The 16,810-nt window shown below is 43.6% G+C and overlaps 1 protein-coding gene across 6 annotated transcripts in view; it reads left to right on the top strand.

Annotated features, from left to right (window-relative positions):
- RREB1 (ras responsive element binding protein 1) overlaps window positions 1–16,743 on the top strand; it is a 122,096-nt gene extending 105,353 nt beyond the window's left edge. For 5 of the 6 annotated variants that reach the window (XM_069008158.1, XM_069008159.1, XM_069008161.1 and 2 more), the window contains 2 exons: window positions 10,110–10,853; window positions 12,996–16,743. In XM_069008158.1, the coding sequence (XP_068864259.1) occupies window positions 10,110–10,853; window positions 12,996–13,501 (1,250 nt within the window). In that variant the 3' untranslated portion in view covers window positions 13,502–16,743. The remainder of the gene's footprint in view (window positions 1–10,109; window positions 10,854–12,995) is intronic. The other variant, XM_069008163.1, reaches the window with a different exon arrangement.
- Window positions 16,744–16,810: the final 67 nt, after the last annotated feature.

The following is a 16,810-nucleotide window of genomic DNA, read 5'->3' as shown; positions in this document are numbered from 1 at the left end:
TAGTTTGTTACAGATAACCTAATATGTTTGTTTGCAAAGAATCACTTGAATATTTTCAGAGGGATACTGGCAGGTCTTACTCGGCCCAAGATTAAATTTTCTAAAAACTGAGATTTAATGGCAGGGGAGGTTTTTTGGTTTGGTTTGGTTTTGCTGCTACAACAGGAACAAACTGTACAAAGAAATATCTATAAACAAAATAAAGGAATAAATAAATAGAATACTGTTACGCCTAGCCCGTGAACCTGAATGTCTTCTGTCGATTGGAGGTCACAAGTCTCATAAAAAAAAGAACTTGGAGGCATTTTTATTCTTCCCTTTTATGATTTAAGTCAAAGTGAAATTGTCAACATCTTTACTTTGCAACATTTGTAGTTACCAGGGTGAATAATGTGTTTCTGCTAGGACAGCAGTGGCAGGAGATACCTAAAGGACTGATCATACACGTTGTGATTATTCAGATGACTCTTTATACTGAAAAAGACACCTTTCAAATGACTGGCTACTATGAAATGTCCAGACTAGGCTAGTCCTGCTGTGCTGCTAACCAAAATGTACAGTCAATATTTAGGCACAGATGTATTTTAATACAGGCCATGACTATTCATATGGAAAAATTTAATGAAAAAATCAAATCACATTGATTTTTTAAGTTACCTTCTAGTGAGCTAAGTGTATTTTATCCAAAGAGCAGTTGCCTTTAAGGGACAAATACAGAAGGCAGAGGAAACTGTTTTTTTGAATGTTCTGGTTTTGTGCCTTTAAAGGTGACATTTTTGGAAAGCATTGCAACTCGGGGTGGGAGGATTGGAGTTTGCACAGTAAGTGGAATTTTTCTTTGGGTTTTGAGACCTCCAGCTGGGACATCTGTGTGGAAGGAAGAATATTTTATCTGTTGCAAGTATTGGTCTGTATGACAAATACTTGATTGATACAAACATTTTAAATGCTGAAAATATGAGAAAATTGTGATCTGAGATGCAGGTTGAGTTTCAGGTAATTAATCCTCAGCTAATCCTGTCATTGCATGCTTGAAAAGAAATGTGGAAAGGAATTGGGCTATCATGAAGCAAAAGGATTTCTGCTGGACTTTGAAGTTCTGTATTTGCATTGTGAATGAAGCCAGATAGAAATGCAAAAAATGGTGATATTTGTAGCCATAAATTTATGGTTGAATTAGCAGGCATCTAAGAGGAAAGAGTAACTTGAAAGCCTGCAAAAAAAGCAGTACCATGATGCATCTAAAAAGTTGTGTTGACACTGGAAGAAAATTAAGAGAAAGAAGCAGCTCCTGAGATGTCTGTGAGATGTGGGGAATCCCTGGTACGCGTTGAGATGTTAACTAGAACAGAACCAACTTTCAGAAGATGAAAGTGAGAGAGATACCCACAATGTTGCAGCAAAGAGGTTCCTGGCTGTGTCAGAGGGTGGGTGGTGTGTGTGTGTGTTTTCAGAGGTTTTGGGTGTGAGGTAGAAGGTGTGACAGGAGCTGATCTCCTTTTGCAAGTAACTATCCTCTCAATCTCTTTCTTCATCACAAAGATGTCTTGCAGGATTGCTTTCCTCATTGCACTGCTTTGCACATGATCCTGGCTTTTCTTTCAACTTTTCTTGTGTTCCGTCCATTCCCTGTTCTAGTCATTTAAATGAATTACAGGCATGAAAAACTTTCTCCTAAGGGAAGATGATTTATTGCTTATTCAGCATATGGGCCTTGATTCCACTGAAGTCAGTGGAGAGATGCCCTGTGGCTTTGATGGGAATTGTGTCCAATTCACATAGGTGATAGGCATTTCCAGAGAGAGCCTGCTGTTGAGGAGCTTGCAGTCAGGATATTGTGGTTGGTCACCCAGCAGTAACAGAGGAAAAGGAAGAAAACCAAGGAAGTTTCTTACTACACACAAAGACGGTATTCATACATTTTATCCTGTGTCAGGCCAGAAGCCCTTGCCTTGTCAAAAATGTGGTGTCGTTTCTACCAAATCTAGCAGAATTTGCACAAACCTGGAGTTGCCAGTGAGAAGTGTGCTTATCCCTCTGCCTAAGGAAGAGGATGTTGGATCTCACAGTGGCACACACAGTTTTTCCCAGCTGTTCAGAACACCAAGGCCAAGTTGTATTTGGTTGGGCTGAACACTGCAGACAAGCAAAGCATAAGGCTGTGAGAAGTGCCCTCCCATGTTGGAGCAGTGGTACTCCTGTCTCCAGTGGTAGCAGTAGGATGTGCTCTTTAGTGTGAGCATGTGGACGCGGCCACTTCCTCTGGCCTGTTGCTCTTAAAGTTCTGTCAGCATCCACGAGTGCTTCATTAGGGTTGTGGGTTTGAGGGCACATCCCTGCCCGCTCCCTCTACAACCTGTTTCTGGAGCTGCTGTCTGCAGGTCCTTCCAGTTGTTTTCTGAACCTGCTGATGCAGTCTGGTTTTAATTTGACTGCTGCTGGAGGCCAAGGCAGTGATCCTGGGGAGACATCAGCGATGGCTTTGGGTCCTCCTGCCTGAATGTATGTGCCAGTACTATGCTCAACATCACATAGGCACGGTTTAGATTGTTTTACCGTGCGTTAATCTGCATTGAAGCCCACCTGCCATCATACTGCCCCCTCTGTCTTGACAATAGCAAAAGAGATTGGCTGTCAGATCTTGCAAGGCTTTGTTGTAGGCAGGTGAGTGGCATTTTGCCAGAAAGGAGGAGCCGACACAAAACCAAGGGTGAGCACAGTCACTCAGGGTTTACTGTGCTGACCAAATGGGATGGGTGCAAGAAGGAAGCTCAGCAGATGGTGGTACATGTCCCTTGCCTGAAAACTGCTTGCACAAGGGAGCTGTTGCTGTAAGTTATTCACACCTCCAGTACAGACAGCGTCACTTTGTGTCACTTTGAGTTGGTTCCATGGGAGGATTGTTGAAGTAACAAACCTAAAAGCAGCAAGAAGCTGGCTCTGTGCATCAGGGTGGTTAAAATTACAAATGAGTTATTACTCTCAACCTCAGGGTAGCTGCTGATCAGATTGCATAGAGTGTGCACAGGATTTTCTTCTTACATCTCCCTGCACCAGTTTGTTTGGGAAAGTCTGCTGTCTTGCCAGCCTTTCTCATCCTTTCTGCTTCTTTTAATACAGCAGGTTGCCTTGCAGTGATTCAGATGTGGTAATACAGGTCTCAGTACTAGTCTGGCATTGCAATCTGCCATGCTGTGGACCTGTTACAACATGATTTGATCTTGCCTATCATGAGGAGACTAAGTTGCCTTGTTACCATGTTAACAGCCTGTAACTTCAGAGGGCTGTAGCACGGTGTCTGCGGTGTCACGTGGGCCCATCCTGCCTATGCAGGCAACAGATGGCTACAGCGCGAGAGAGGAAGACTCGTGTTACGACATGATCCCCTCTGAGAACAAAAGTCTGCAGAAGGGGCTCTGCAAGTGCTCACTTCTGACAATTTACACAGCAGAATAAAACTGAAAGGTCCTACTTGAGTCAATTGAAGACTTTTTTGCAGTCAGAGGGGTCCTAGAACAGCTCACCTCTGTGGGGTGAGGACACAAAACATCTGTAAAGGCACTCAGACAAGCGCTGGTGCCGCAGGTAGGGTGGGTAGGACTTGGGTGCAAGGTAGATGTTGTTCTCAGCAGCTGGCGCCGGGCTGATCAGAGTGGTTCAACCTGCCCCCGGCAGACAGGGCCTTGGGCCATGGTTGGATAACACAAAGCACTTATTGGCAGTACTGGCTCGACCTGTTCCCAACTGTTCATCCCTGCAGCTGTAGCTGACCCAGCTGCCCAAAAAAATTAAAAGGGCAAGGGGAGGGACTGGCAGTCATGAGATCAGTTCCCGGATCTGGCTGGCGGTACAACCCTGAAGGAGGGCATTGGTGCAGCTGAGGTGTGGAGCTGGCAGCATCTTCTGGGAGGCAGTGGGATAGATGCTGTTGAAATTGGATTTGCTGTCAGTGCTTCGTGTCTTCAAATAGCAGCTTTAGGCAGGAAAGAGGGAGCCCAGATCCCATAGTGCACACAGTTACCATGTGCACTTTATAGCCCAGCCTAGCGTTTATAACTGGCTTCACCAAGCAGTGGTTAATCACGGTTCAGAATCATTCAACAGCTTTGGACTTGTGATCTCTCTCCACTGTCCAAGAAAAAGGGATTTTCAAATCCATGGAAGTAAATTAAGGATTTGAAACTGTGGCTAAGTTTAAAATGGGGTGGTTTCTTTTGGTGCTGGCTTTAAAAGGTGGATAAAGCAGCATGCTTGGGCTCACATGCAGAGTCCTTTTGAGGGCCATCCTTGGAAGTGAGTACTCATCTGGATTTCACTGTATGCCAGAAGGAAAGGAATGAAGGGAGATGCTTGGATGGTGTTTGGTCAGCCATAAATGAAGCAAAGCTTTAGGATGAGGTGTAAGACAGGAAATGCAGTTCAATAAAGTGTCACTGGGAACAAGTTTACAGAGGGTTTCTTTTGGTCTTGTTTTAAACCAAAACAAAAACAGGATGGTGGTATTGAATAGGCGTCAGAGATGAGGAGGCTGTGTAAGTGATGGGACTTGCTCATATCCTTGCTACATGGAGAGGAAGGGAATGGTCTAAAGTGCCTGAAGCAAACTGAGAGCATTTCACCCAGCTCACAGCAGTCAGACCGAGGGCGAGCTGTCCCAGCAGAAAGGCATATGAGGAAAATGTGGAGCAGCTTAATGAATTGCCCACTTTCATCATGTTAAAGCAGCCCTGCCTTTGTCTCCTTAGGGCTGTCTGAATGCTCCCTTCTTGCAACAAAATACAGTTGACAGAGATGTGGGATAGGAATGGGGTAAGGGATTATCTCTTACATAATAGAGAACTCACTAAGGAAAGATCCCTTTCATAAAGAGACTTGCCCCTGATGTGAGAGGGTTGAACACAACTGCTCTGTGCTACCTAGGAAAATATTTACAAAGTGAGTATATTCAACAGTGAATTTCCTGATTAGCATTTAGCAGAATTCAGCTTTGCTCTAGATATCTACCACACTGTGATCCCTCCAGAAGTCATGTGAGCCCTGGGTATAGTGGGGGACTTTTTCCAAACTGTTCTATCTGTCTGTACCTCTGAACTACATTTGTGGGTATTTCTTGGAGGACAAAGGGCTTGAAATCGTGTTTTCAGTGTCAGGCAAAGTTTAACAGCTGCTCTAGAGCCACAGCTCAGGGTAAAGCAAGAGTTACTTGCTGTTGGGGGTTGGCCTGAGTGCTAGAGCTGTTGTATGAAGATACTGAAGAGATGTTGTATAGCCTGCTGGCTGTATTGTCAGCTCTACATCAAACTGCCTTTCTGCTGTGCTTCACCATGAGCTCAAAGTGTGGGTTTTCCCCCCCCACTCCCTTCAATGCAAGTTCCCCCATGGTAGATGCAGTCAGATCTAGTCCTGAAAACTTTTCTTCGTGACTTTAGCTGCTGTGTTGAAGATACTGGGGAATCATACTGTGTGTTAAAGATAAAATGTGGTTTTTTTCCCAGAATTGTTTTTTTCTTTTTCCCCAGATACATTCAGTTGCATTTACTGTAAATAGTCCTTTTCTAGCTTGAATATTTTCATTTCACAAGGCATGGAGATACAACCAATGCTCTCTCAACTGTGGGCTGATTAAATATTTAACTTGAGTGTTTGCAGTTGATGTAATGAAGGTGGCTGAATTTTAGTATTTAGAATATTTACAATAAAAATGGACGAAGATAACACCCAAAATTTTTAAGTTGACTCTGCGGGTTTAAAAGATGTTCTCCAGTTCGTGGGTGGAAGTAGAAGGAGCACTGTGTGTGGGTCCAAAAAATCCCAAATTTACTACAACTGCTACCACCTAGCGGTGGCTGCCTTGACTGTAAAATATAAAACAAGATAGGGTTATTTCAGTTAATGTAGGGAAAATAGTAAATCATCAGCTCATCTGACTGATAATGCCAACTGCTTGTACGACATCCATTTCCAGTGCTCTCTTTGCTCCAGTTTCGAGAATGTGATGGGTTTTCTAACACTTCTCTTGGGATGTGAGGAGTCTTTGTCAATAAACACTTGCTTTAGCAACAAAATGTTTTTCATTGCATCCTGTTTTGTCTAATACCTTCATAACATCTCAAGCTCTACTCTGTATTCCACCATAGTTCCAGGAAAAAAGAAAACCACTGGAAAAAAAGAATCAAGCCAGCAAGCTCCCCACCTGGATCAGTATCTGCTCTTTTATCTGAAATTTTTCACATTTGGTGTCCCTTTTTGTAATTTGGTTTGCATATGTAGGAAAGCAGTTTCCTCATCTTTCTTGACACCAATAAAAGACGAAGTGGATTCTTCTGACAGGGCTGACCAAAGATTGCCACTTGATTTGTAGATAGGTTTCAGCAAAACAGTCTTTTCTTTCCACAGTTGGAAGGAAAAATGATTTCGGCTACATCTGTATAGTGGTTTCTTTCATGCAAACAGAAAAGTTTTTGGATTCTCAGATGGAGTCCTTGAGGTTTAGCTTATGAATACATCTCATGAGAAGTTCTTTTTTTCCCAGGAGCTGATGAGGCAGCAGCTGAGTTACCAGTGGTTGTTTTGTGTTGCCTTCTTCCCGGTGTTCTTACTTCCCTGCTCTTCTCCTCTTTCTCCCTTATCCTGCACATCTTTTTTGACTCTGGTGTCAGAATTGAGATCTTGAAATAGTGTCATCTTCATTTTGGGGCAGTGACACAAACTCTGGTTGAACATGACGGGGTAACATACTCTGCTCCCATGGTTGCTGAAGAAGTGGCAGTGGGTGGGAGCCTTTACAAGTGGGTTTCTCCACTCTTGTCCTCTTGATTCACCAAGTGTAAATTCTGTGGGATAACAAATGGACCGGAAAGCATTTTACAGCCTTAGCAAGTGAAAGATGGGAAAGGGGCAAAAGAAACAGTAGGCCTTTCCCATGATTCCTGTTTCTTTACTGCCTGGAATCAAGTGACTGCTCTGCAACATAAATCAGCCAAATTCTGGAGATGGGAATTACCCGTCTGAGAGGAGCTCAGTCTCGTTGGAGGGATGTTTGCCCAGATTTGAAGACTCAGTCAAAATCCTCCTCCTTGTTTAAGATACAAGCCTGCTGGAGCTGTGTGGTCAGCAGGGTTTCTGTTGCTGCAATGGCCATGTAAGCAGGAAGAAAACAGTAGTGCAGGCCAGGCCTAATCTCTGCTGGAGTGCATGAAGCAGCTGCCCAGTGCAAGACTACCCTTGCAGCCATTCCTTGCACTGCAGAAGAAGTCCCTCATGACTATTTTGTTTACTACACATCTTCACAGCTCCCCTACTGCTATTTCAGTTCATCAGAAGCAGAACTGGGCTGACTCTCACCCATCCCCAAATAACCAGGATTTGGGCAAAGCAGCTCACTTTTTCACCAGCTGCAGAACCAAGTGCACAGCTTAGGGATAACCACAGAGCAGCTCAGCTAGTCAGGAACTGCTGTTTTACGTGCAGTACACGCATGAAGTTTCCTGAGGGGCCTGTGAAACTCCCTTCTCTACCAGGAAGAGGGCAGGTCTGGTTTGTGCAGGTGAGGAGGAAGAGCACTCCCCCAAGCACATACACGTGTCAGCATGTCACTGGCTACGTCAGTATGTGAGTTTTGAATGTGTTCCTTCAGGGGTGCCGGGCCCAGAAGAGTTTCAGAAGAGAAGGCCTGTGTACATTCGTGTTCCCAGGATCTGGAGTGGGCTTTGCACTTTGTGAAGGCACACTGTTTGAACTTAAGAGTTTGTTTTTCTTGATGTGGACCTCATCTGTTTGCTTGTGCCAGTATATCACTTACCTGTGGACCACCTATCCCTTGAAGTGTTGTCTCTTGTGCACAGGAAAATGTAGTTGCAGGCCAGGCATGCAGGAACAGAATAAGAGCTGGGAAGAGGCCCAGGACACAGAGGAGAGGAAAGAAGGAGATAGAGTTCAAGCACAATTCACTGAAGAATGAGTATACTCTAAGAAAAATAATCTATTTTTGAAAATACTAGAAGCAGAAGAAGAAGAAAAAGTTGAGGAAAAATGGGAAAATCATGCATTATGTTGAATGTCAAAGTTGGGACTTCTGTTTTGAAAGTTTTAAGACATACTGGTTTTGGCTTGCTCTTACCTTGAGTGCCACTTATGGATATTCTCACTCACTTTGCTTCTGATGTTTCACATTGAAAAACCAGGAAAAAAACCTCCCTCTGCATCCACTCTTTTCTCTTTGGTCAATAAAGAGTTACAGAACATCTCTCTGGGTACTATTAAGAATAGCTTTCTCCCATCTTGGTTTCCTCGTGCTCTTCACTCATCTCCATCCTAACAGAGCTCATGTGGTTTCCTGCCCCTCTCCCTAATGAACCCCCTCTGTGCTGTGCTGGCAGCCTTTCTTTGGCCAAACACACATCCTGTCAGGGGAGCATTTCCTGACCTCGCAGAGGATGAGACAGGGCAGCCCACATCTGCTTTCAGAGATCCCCATCCTCACATTCTGTAGCCTTACACACAGATCAGGGCTTGCTTGTGTGTTTTAACAGGCAGATAATTAGATGAGCAGTGAACTTTGTGTAATCCACTGTCTATGTAAACAGATCTGTTTTGATTAAAAGGTGAGATTATTTTTTGTGATAGGTCACTTCTCCGTTTGACTCCCCCAAGAAAAAGCATATTAAGAATTGCACACTATTAAGTGATGGTTCACTATCACCAGAAACCCTGCTACACTTTGACATTTGTTTAATGGCCATTTATTACCACTAGTGAGAGGAGATGGGGTCAGTGTAAGTCATGTTGCAAGAGTACATTCAGACTAGTAAGTGCCTGAGAACCATCTTATCTTCTGTTTTTACTCCTTGCTTAGGAAAAAAAGCCTGCAATAGGAAATCTAGGTAGTTCGGAGACAAGCACATGTTGTACTGTGTCAGAGAACTTGCACTGCTCTCCTAGAGTTTCTAAATCCCTGTAGTTACTCAGCAGCTATTGGGCTTGCCAGATGAGTGTTGAAATGCAGGGTAGGTTGTGGGCTCCCTGTGCTGCCTGCTGTCAGTAAGAAGGAGGTGGGGTAGAGGACTTAAAGGAAAGTTTCAGCTTTCAGAAAGCACAGCCTGTGAAGTTCATGTCCTGGAACAATTTGTGGGAAGTGGCACTGGGGATGCAGTTACATGCCATGCATCAGCGGCAGCTTTGGCCTCCAGAGCCAGTCCAGCTTATTTCCTATTTAAAACACAGTATTTGTGTAGAGCTTGAAAGGGGTACAGCTCCAGCCTTCTGTTCTCCTTAAGCACCTTATCTGTTTTAGTTTTTTGGACATATGTTACATCTTCAGCAACATTAATGCTGCAGACAGGTAAGTAAGCAGAGGACACCATTAAGTACCACAGCTTAGGTCATTTTTGCCTTCGTGTGGGGTAACTGTGAAACAGCAAAGCCTATTACTGCCTCTTGGCTTTCTGTTTTGATTCCAAGTGGCATTTCAGAGACTCAGGTGTGGATGAACATCCACATCTTCCACTTCTGTGGTGTATACCCAGCTTTTTAAGCCAACTTCTGTATTAATGTCTGCACTAACTATTCACATTTAATTGTACCAGTTGGTTGCATGAGGCCTTTACATTTCCTTTGAAAAGCATTTCCTGCTACACAAAAGTTCATTTGGTAAATATGTGGGGTGTATATTATTTCAATCTACATTCATATGTTTCATACACTTAGTATATACACATACACTGACATAGTTTATTAGTAATACATCCATGTGTCTCTGGAATGGTCTATTTGTGATAGTGACCTCAGCTCTTCTTTGGTGTGTCAGCATGTTGTGTTCTCTAGCTAAATGTGATTATATTAAAAATTATTTCAAGAAGCGGCTGAGATTGTGAGTCTCTTTTGGAAAAGAAAGCATTTCTTGAAAGATTTTGTATCATCTTGTTAATTGGGTTTTGTGGTGTTTTGATATCTCTTTTCAGCTGTAAGTTACTAGCCTACGTCACAGGCAAGAGAAACAGATGTTGGGATGTTTGATCAGAAGCATCCTGGGTCCATGTGCAGGCTCACCGCTGGTAGTTGGGAATTATCAGAGAGCATCCCACTGAAAGTTTCTCTGTGCTTCCTTGCAGAGAGCCAGGCTGATGCAGAGACACTAGCTGCAGGAAACCAAGTCTTGAACCTGACCTACGGTGAGAAGGAGCAGTCAGAGGAAATGACAGAGCTACCAGAGAGTGAGCGCGGCCCCAAGGAGGAGCAGAAGGCTGACTCCCTTCTGTCAGAAGAGGATGCTGAAGAAAAAGTGGATGGATATGAAGAGGGCCCTGAGGAAGATTCTGTAAGTAACAAAAGTCTTGACCTCAATTTTGCCAGCAAATTAATGGACTTCAAGCTGGCAGAGAGTGACCAGAGCGCAGGCAGCAGTTCTCAGACTGAAAGGAAACATGCCTGTGACATTTGTGGCAAAACCTTCAAGTTTGCTGGCACTCTTAGCCGTCACAAAAAGGCCCACATTCGTGAGGACAGAAAGGATGAAAGGAGCAGTGAGGATGAAAGCAAAAGCATTCAGGATGATGCAGGAGCTCCCTCGATGCAGGACTCTGGTCTTGAGCAGGAAGAGTCTCCGTTGGACTTGAAGGTAGTGGAGTCTCCTGTGGACTTTGAGGCAACAGGAAAGGAGAATGAAGAGAGCGAAAGCATCTCTGAGGGGGAAGGCACAGAGAGAAAGTCCACTGAGAAGAGCAGTGATGACAAACCAAAGACTGATGGGGCTAAGAGTACTGCAAAAGCAGACAAAAGAAAGAAAGTCTGTACTGTGTGCAACAAGCGTTTCTGGTCTCTGCAAGATCTGACGCGACATATGCGGTCTCATACAGGTAAGAGGAGGCTTGAGGGCAGAGCAGACCATGAGGTGTCCCACCAGACTGAGGTGTGTGCTCTGGAGGTGCACGATTGCTGCTGGCACTTGAGGTTGGAGACACTGCTTTTAGTCCTAAAGGTATCTGCAAGGTGTCTTCTCTGCCCCAGTCCCCCATGCTGCACACAAAGCCTATGAAAGGAGCAGGAGTTGCAACCACTGTCTTACTTTCAGCTCCCAAACAGTTTTTCCCCATGATTGCTTGCAGAGTTCAGAAGCAAGGGCAAGTGTGGGGATCCTTGGGCAGCTTCTGACTCCCTTCTTACCGTGTGTGTGGCTTTACCTCTTGCCAATATTTTGACCAGCAGTGGAGAAACCTGTTAGTGTATGATGAGGCTTCACCTCCGCATGAAAGTTTAGAGAGAGGGAAAGAGTCTGGTTTTGTCTGATGATCTGAGCCTAATACTGGTAACGTGCTGGTGATGTGTATGACCTGCTGCTTGGGTGGAAGGCAGAGATCCAGTGGGCACTTGGGCAGGGAAGGTGGAACACAGGTAGTGAAACACTTGCCCAGTGACTTGACTGGGCAGTGGGATTGCTTTGTGTGATAGGCAGATGGCAGCAGTGCCTTGCAAATGAGATGAAGCCGTGAACCAGCTCAAAGGTGAATTAATCCTTCATCCTTATTAATTATATATTTCACCTGCCAGCAAGTTGCTCTGATGTGGGAAAACCTGTGCATTTTGACATTTTGTGTCTTTTGAAGGTGCTCTCTACCGAAGAAAAGATCTTTGCCATTAACAAAATACTTGTGCTGTAATTGACAGAAATTTTTAAAAAACTAACGAAACAATAATGCCTGAACTAGACTTCAACCCTTCTAAAACATAAATACTCACCTATTGAGTGCAAAACTGACCTGTTTTCTTCTGGCTCTTGTTCCACAAGTGAAACAGGGGACAGGTCTCATTCATGTGCCTATTTTCATACAAGTGCAGAAGCTTCGGGAAAATGCTGATACCTAAAGTACTGAGCTTTACCCCCAGTGTGTGCCCATGGATGTACCCATACTCTATGTTTTAATTGTTTTCTTTGCATGCTGGGTTATGTGGGCCTTGTCAGTATGTTTTTTTCCTGTTTGTTTCTCTTTCTTACTTGACACTGAAGGATGTTTTAACATAGCATAGGTGTGGAATAGGAACCTGGCACAGTACTTTCTTCAAATTTAATTAATGTAACTAGTGACCTACCCCCACTGTCAGATCAATGTATTTTCAGCTAAGGATTTTGTACAAATGCTGTGGGTTGACTCTTCTCCTTGTGTCCTTCCCACTCGTTCAACTATACTGGGAAATTCTTGCACATTGCTTATACTTCAGTATTAATGTGTGAGGTTTTTAAAAGATACCTGTAAGGTTTTGGGATTTGTTTACTCAGAAGAGGAACATTTGGGACACACTGAAGTGTGTAAGAAGCCTCTGCCTACCTACCACGTCTCATTCTGATGCTCATTGGCACAAGATGGTGTCTCAATGGAATTGCAGCACTGAAAAGTCTTTAAGAGGCACAGTTGGAAAGGGAGGACAGGTTGAGGGTGGGACCTTTGGTTCTTCAGGGCAGACAGGACCTTTGGGGCACTGTGCGTGGTTAGTATGTTGGGAGAATTTTGTGTGTGGGGCTGTGGTCACTTTGTTTTCCAATGAGTTCTGCTTAGGAAATAGACATCTCTCTCCACATGTGTCTGGGGCTGACGTGCAGCAGGGAGCCCATGTGGTAGGCTGGTTTCATAAAGGCTTTTGAATTCCAGAGATCCACTGTAAACTTTTTCCAGAAAAGTTGCTGACTAAATTAGACAGGATGCTAGTGAGCACCTGGTGCTTAAGATCTTCCTCCCTCCTTAGTGCAGGGCTTTGCCAAGCTTGTAGCTATCTCAAGACACTTAGGTTTGATACTACATCTGTGCCATAGGCATTTACCTGTATTCCTGCTTGCACTCCATCAGCTAGTGTGCTAGTACAGAGGCAAAAAAATCTGCTGCATAAATGTGATGTTTGATGTAGGTACTGAATTTCCAAAGCGCAAAGTGTTCTACACTGCTTGAAACAAGAGGGAGGCACTTGTGTGACCTCACAGCTGACTCTGTGTTGTAATTCTCTTCCAGGTGAGAGACCTTACAAGTGTCAAACCTGCGAACGGACCTTCACTCTGAAGCACAGCCTGGTCCGTCACCAGCGCATCCACCAGAAAGTCAAAAATGCCCGAAACCACAGTAAGGAGAGCGACAAGGAGGAGACGCAGTCGAGGTGCGGAGAAGACAGTGAGAACGAGTCCAGCCACAGCGGCGCCAACCCCATCTCTGAAAGCGAGTGCGACTCCGCGGGGGGCATCGGTAGCAACTCGTCCCTCGTGGGGAGCCGGAACGAGCCCCTGGCCGGCACGGTCATGGACTCGCCCTGTGGAGAGGAGAGGAGCAGCGCCTGCCTCGCCGAGCCCACCAAGAGCGCGCAGAAACAGATGGCAAAAGACCAGGAACCACGGGGCAGCTCCGAGCACGAGAGGCCCGCAGGTTTCATCCAAGACTTGCTGGAGATGCACAACGCGCCGTCTCCCATGAATCACATCCTGGCCTCTGCAGACAGTGCACCTCAGCTCTTGGGGGTGGAATGACTTGCTAGGAGGTTGGACCTGTCTCAGCAGGTAAACTGAAGCCAGCAGAGCAAGGTTTCTGGAGTCTGGTTTTGGAAGAGCGACCTTAACAGCTACGGGGAGAGTATGGCAGACTGGACATGGTGCCATATGCCTTTCAGTATAATGCAAGAGACTACAGTATATACTGATTTGAGTGCCTTACTACTTTATTAGATCTTTTGGTATTATAGATTTTTTCAAAAATGATTTTAATATTTTAAAGAATTATTTGGAGAGGACCCTTTTTCATTTAAGCATTAATGTTACCTTTTGTATTGGTGTGCGTGAGCTTGTTCTTGTATATCTGTGATAGTCGCTGTGTTTGTTCTCTGAGCTGGAAATGGGGCAGTGGGGTGGGAGGCCCTTGGATACCATAGCCAATAACTGGAAGAAAAATGATGTGAATTTCATATGAACTAGTCAGAGGAGATGCAGAGGAGACGTTGATTTATTGGTTTTTTTTCTCAGTAGATGTTCTTGCATTTGCCACATAGTGGAGCATTAAGCCTGTTCCAGGCCTGAACAACGTGGCAGTTGAAGGTGTTCAAAGTGGTTCAAGCCAAAAGCAGGAAACACAAATGAATTTCAACCTCATGCTTGTTTCCACTTTTCAGCATTAGAAGTGGTCTTCTAAATCCTAGGGGTTTTTTCTGGCCGTCACGGACTGAGCGTGTATACAGAGAAGAGTTACATAGCATCGTAACCTATGGAAATTATGCACCCGCTGTTACATATGTTTGATTTGCTTCAGTATATTATTATTATTATTATTTTATTATTATTTTATAAATCCATCAGTTCGCTTGTCTCTGCAGTCAGCAGAAGCCAATGGGCAATATTTGCCCACGGAGATGCGTAGCACAGCTTGGCTCCCGTCTCGGAGTGTTCTTGACTCATCGCTTTCACCAGCTCCTCCTCCTGTTGTTGCAGCTCTTCTACTGTACTTTACATGAGCCCCTTCCTCCGACCGGAGCGTCCCGTGGAGGCCAGCGAGGTATCGTCCCCCGTGCGGGGGCACATCTCCCTCCTGGCGGGTGCGTGTGGGTGTGGGTGCGAGTGTGCGACAGCGGGGCCGCGCGGGGCCCGGGTGCGTGAGAGAGGCACCGCGAGTGCCGCAGTGACCTCGCTGCCGTCAGTCGGCGACAGCCTGCGTCACTCACTGAGCAAAGGTATTCCGTCTTCCAGTCGAAAGCAAGAGAGAAATGCGAGCCTTGCCCTCGTCTTGCTTCTGTCGTGTTCTAGAGCAAGAAAATACTACTGGTAATAAAACTACAGATATACGACATGTTAAAAATAAATAAAATAAATTTAAAAAAAAAAAAGAAGAAAGAAATTCTTCCTGAGATTTTGGGGTTGATGCTTGAAGACTTGAGGTGTGTGTCTAAATTTCATATCAGTAATTTAACCCCTTTAATGCTGGCAGCTGGAATTTCTCCGTATGGCTCCTGTTGCCGGCAACAGGTGACACTCCAGCCACCAATATTGAAGGGGTTAAGCAAAATGTATCCTACTGTAGCTGCGCATTTTTAGGAGTGCCCAGCATTTTTGTTGTCCTTGTTGTTGTTGTCGTTATTGTTGTTTGTTAATTGTCCTTCAGTCATGACCTCTGGGACAGACAGAGCCATAATAGCATTGCCGGAGCCTCACTGTGCTATTCCACCACTGCAGCCCCCAGCCCAGCCCGCACTGTGACCCTCCCTCCTTCCCACCGCAGAATCGCTTTTCCTGCTCTCACCAGACATGGAGGAAGTGGGCCTCGGACCCAGTCTATATTATATAATATATATATCTATATATATCTATATATTAAAAATTCTCGGAAAAATTTCTGGAGACTGAAATCTCACTGTCCAGAATTCAAAGGAAGAGAAGCATTCTTGAGTAATATTCTTGCAAATAGAATAAGAAAAAATGGTTGAGGTATATGTGATTTCTATTTTTCTGTGTTTTGTTTTTTTTTTTTTTTTAATTTTTAAATAGGGATGTTTGAACCAGTTCAGAAACGAAGCTAATGCCAGATATAGATAAATCAATCACAACCAATGATTCATTTGAAACTCTACCCAGGTGCATTCTACTTAATTAAAACCAGTTCACGCATCCCTTAAATTGTTATTACTATTATAATTATAATAATAATTATTATTATTATTATTTGGGGTATTTTTTGGTTTTTGTAATTTTTTGTTTGTTTATTTTGGCATTGTTGTTTTGTTGTTTTTGGTTTTTATTTTTTGCAACTCTCCACACTAAACTGCGCAATACTGTGGGGGAGAAGCCATTACTAAACTATATGCTGCAGAACAATGTAGCAAGTAATTAATTCCCAGCAGCCTGCCGGGACATCTGCTAGCAATAATCACTATTGATTTAAAGCTTTATTTAGCCTTTATCTATATCCTAGTAGAGTATAAGGTCTTGCCACATTTTATTGACATTTTTATTAGTTGAGTTTGACTGAGAACTGTTGCTGTTGTTGGGGTTTTTTTTTGTTTCCCCTCCTCCCCCAATATTAAACTGTGAAATTTATAATGTGTTTAAACTATGGGTGAATCTTAGGCTTTAGTTTGCATGTTCAGCTAATTTGTCTCTATACGATTTTCGTTTGAATCTTTTTATTTTTTTTCCTCTCTCAGGGCTTTTACAAAAAACAAACAAAAAAAAAAAAAAAAACAAAAACAAAACAAAAAGAAAACAAAAAAAATCTTCTAAAATTCTTTTGCCTGAGTTGCAATGGACTTAACATGGAGATAATTCAATCACTACATTAAGCACTTGACTGTGAAAGCGCAAAAAAAATAAAGGAAAAAAAAGAAAAAAAAAAAGAGAGAACCTTGTTTGAAGCTGTTATGAAATAACTTTAGGGGGCTATGTGACAGTCTGATTCCATTTTCAGAATGATTCATCTTCTCTCTCCTCTCTGTGTGTCTCCTTTCTCTCTCTTCTCTCTCCACGAAGGAAGTTTAATCCTAGTGATTTCATCCCATGCAGGAAACAGTAATAAATGTGTAGAATTCATATTTTTCTAAAGGGAACTTAAACTGCTGCTACGAATTGTGTACAAGACTGGTTTATGCCACATGAACAGAGAATCACACATTGTTTTGGTACTTTTATTCCTCTTTTTTTTCAGTTGTACAGTACTTCCAAATTCAAAATAAAAAGTAAAACTTGTTCTGTATCAAACCATCTAAGCAATAAAATGTTATATTTAAAAATTACAGGTTATGAAATGGACATGGCTCTTCTTGTGGGTTTGTGGTGACTTGTTCTCAGACTTAGCTCTGC

Source organism: Aphelocoma coerulescens, chromosome 2, assembly GCF_041296385.1.
Source record: "Aphelocoma coerulescens isolate FSJ_1873_10779 chromosome 2, UR_Acoe_1.0, whole genome shotgun sequence".
Classification (NCBI taxonomy): Eukaryota; Metazoa; Chordata; class Aves; order Passeriformes; family Corvidae; genus Aphelocoma; species Aphelocoma coerulescens.
The sequence above is the reverse complement of the archived record's forward strand: the minus strand, read 5'-3'. Positions and strand labels throughout refer to the sequence as shown.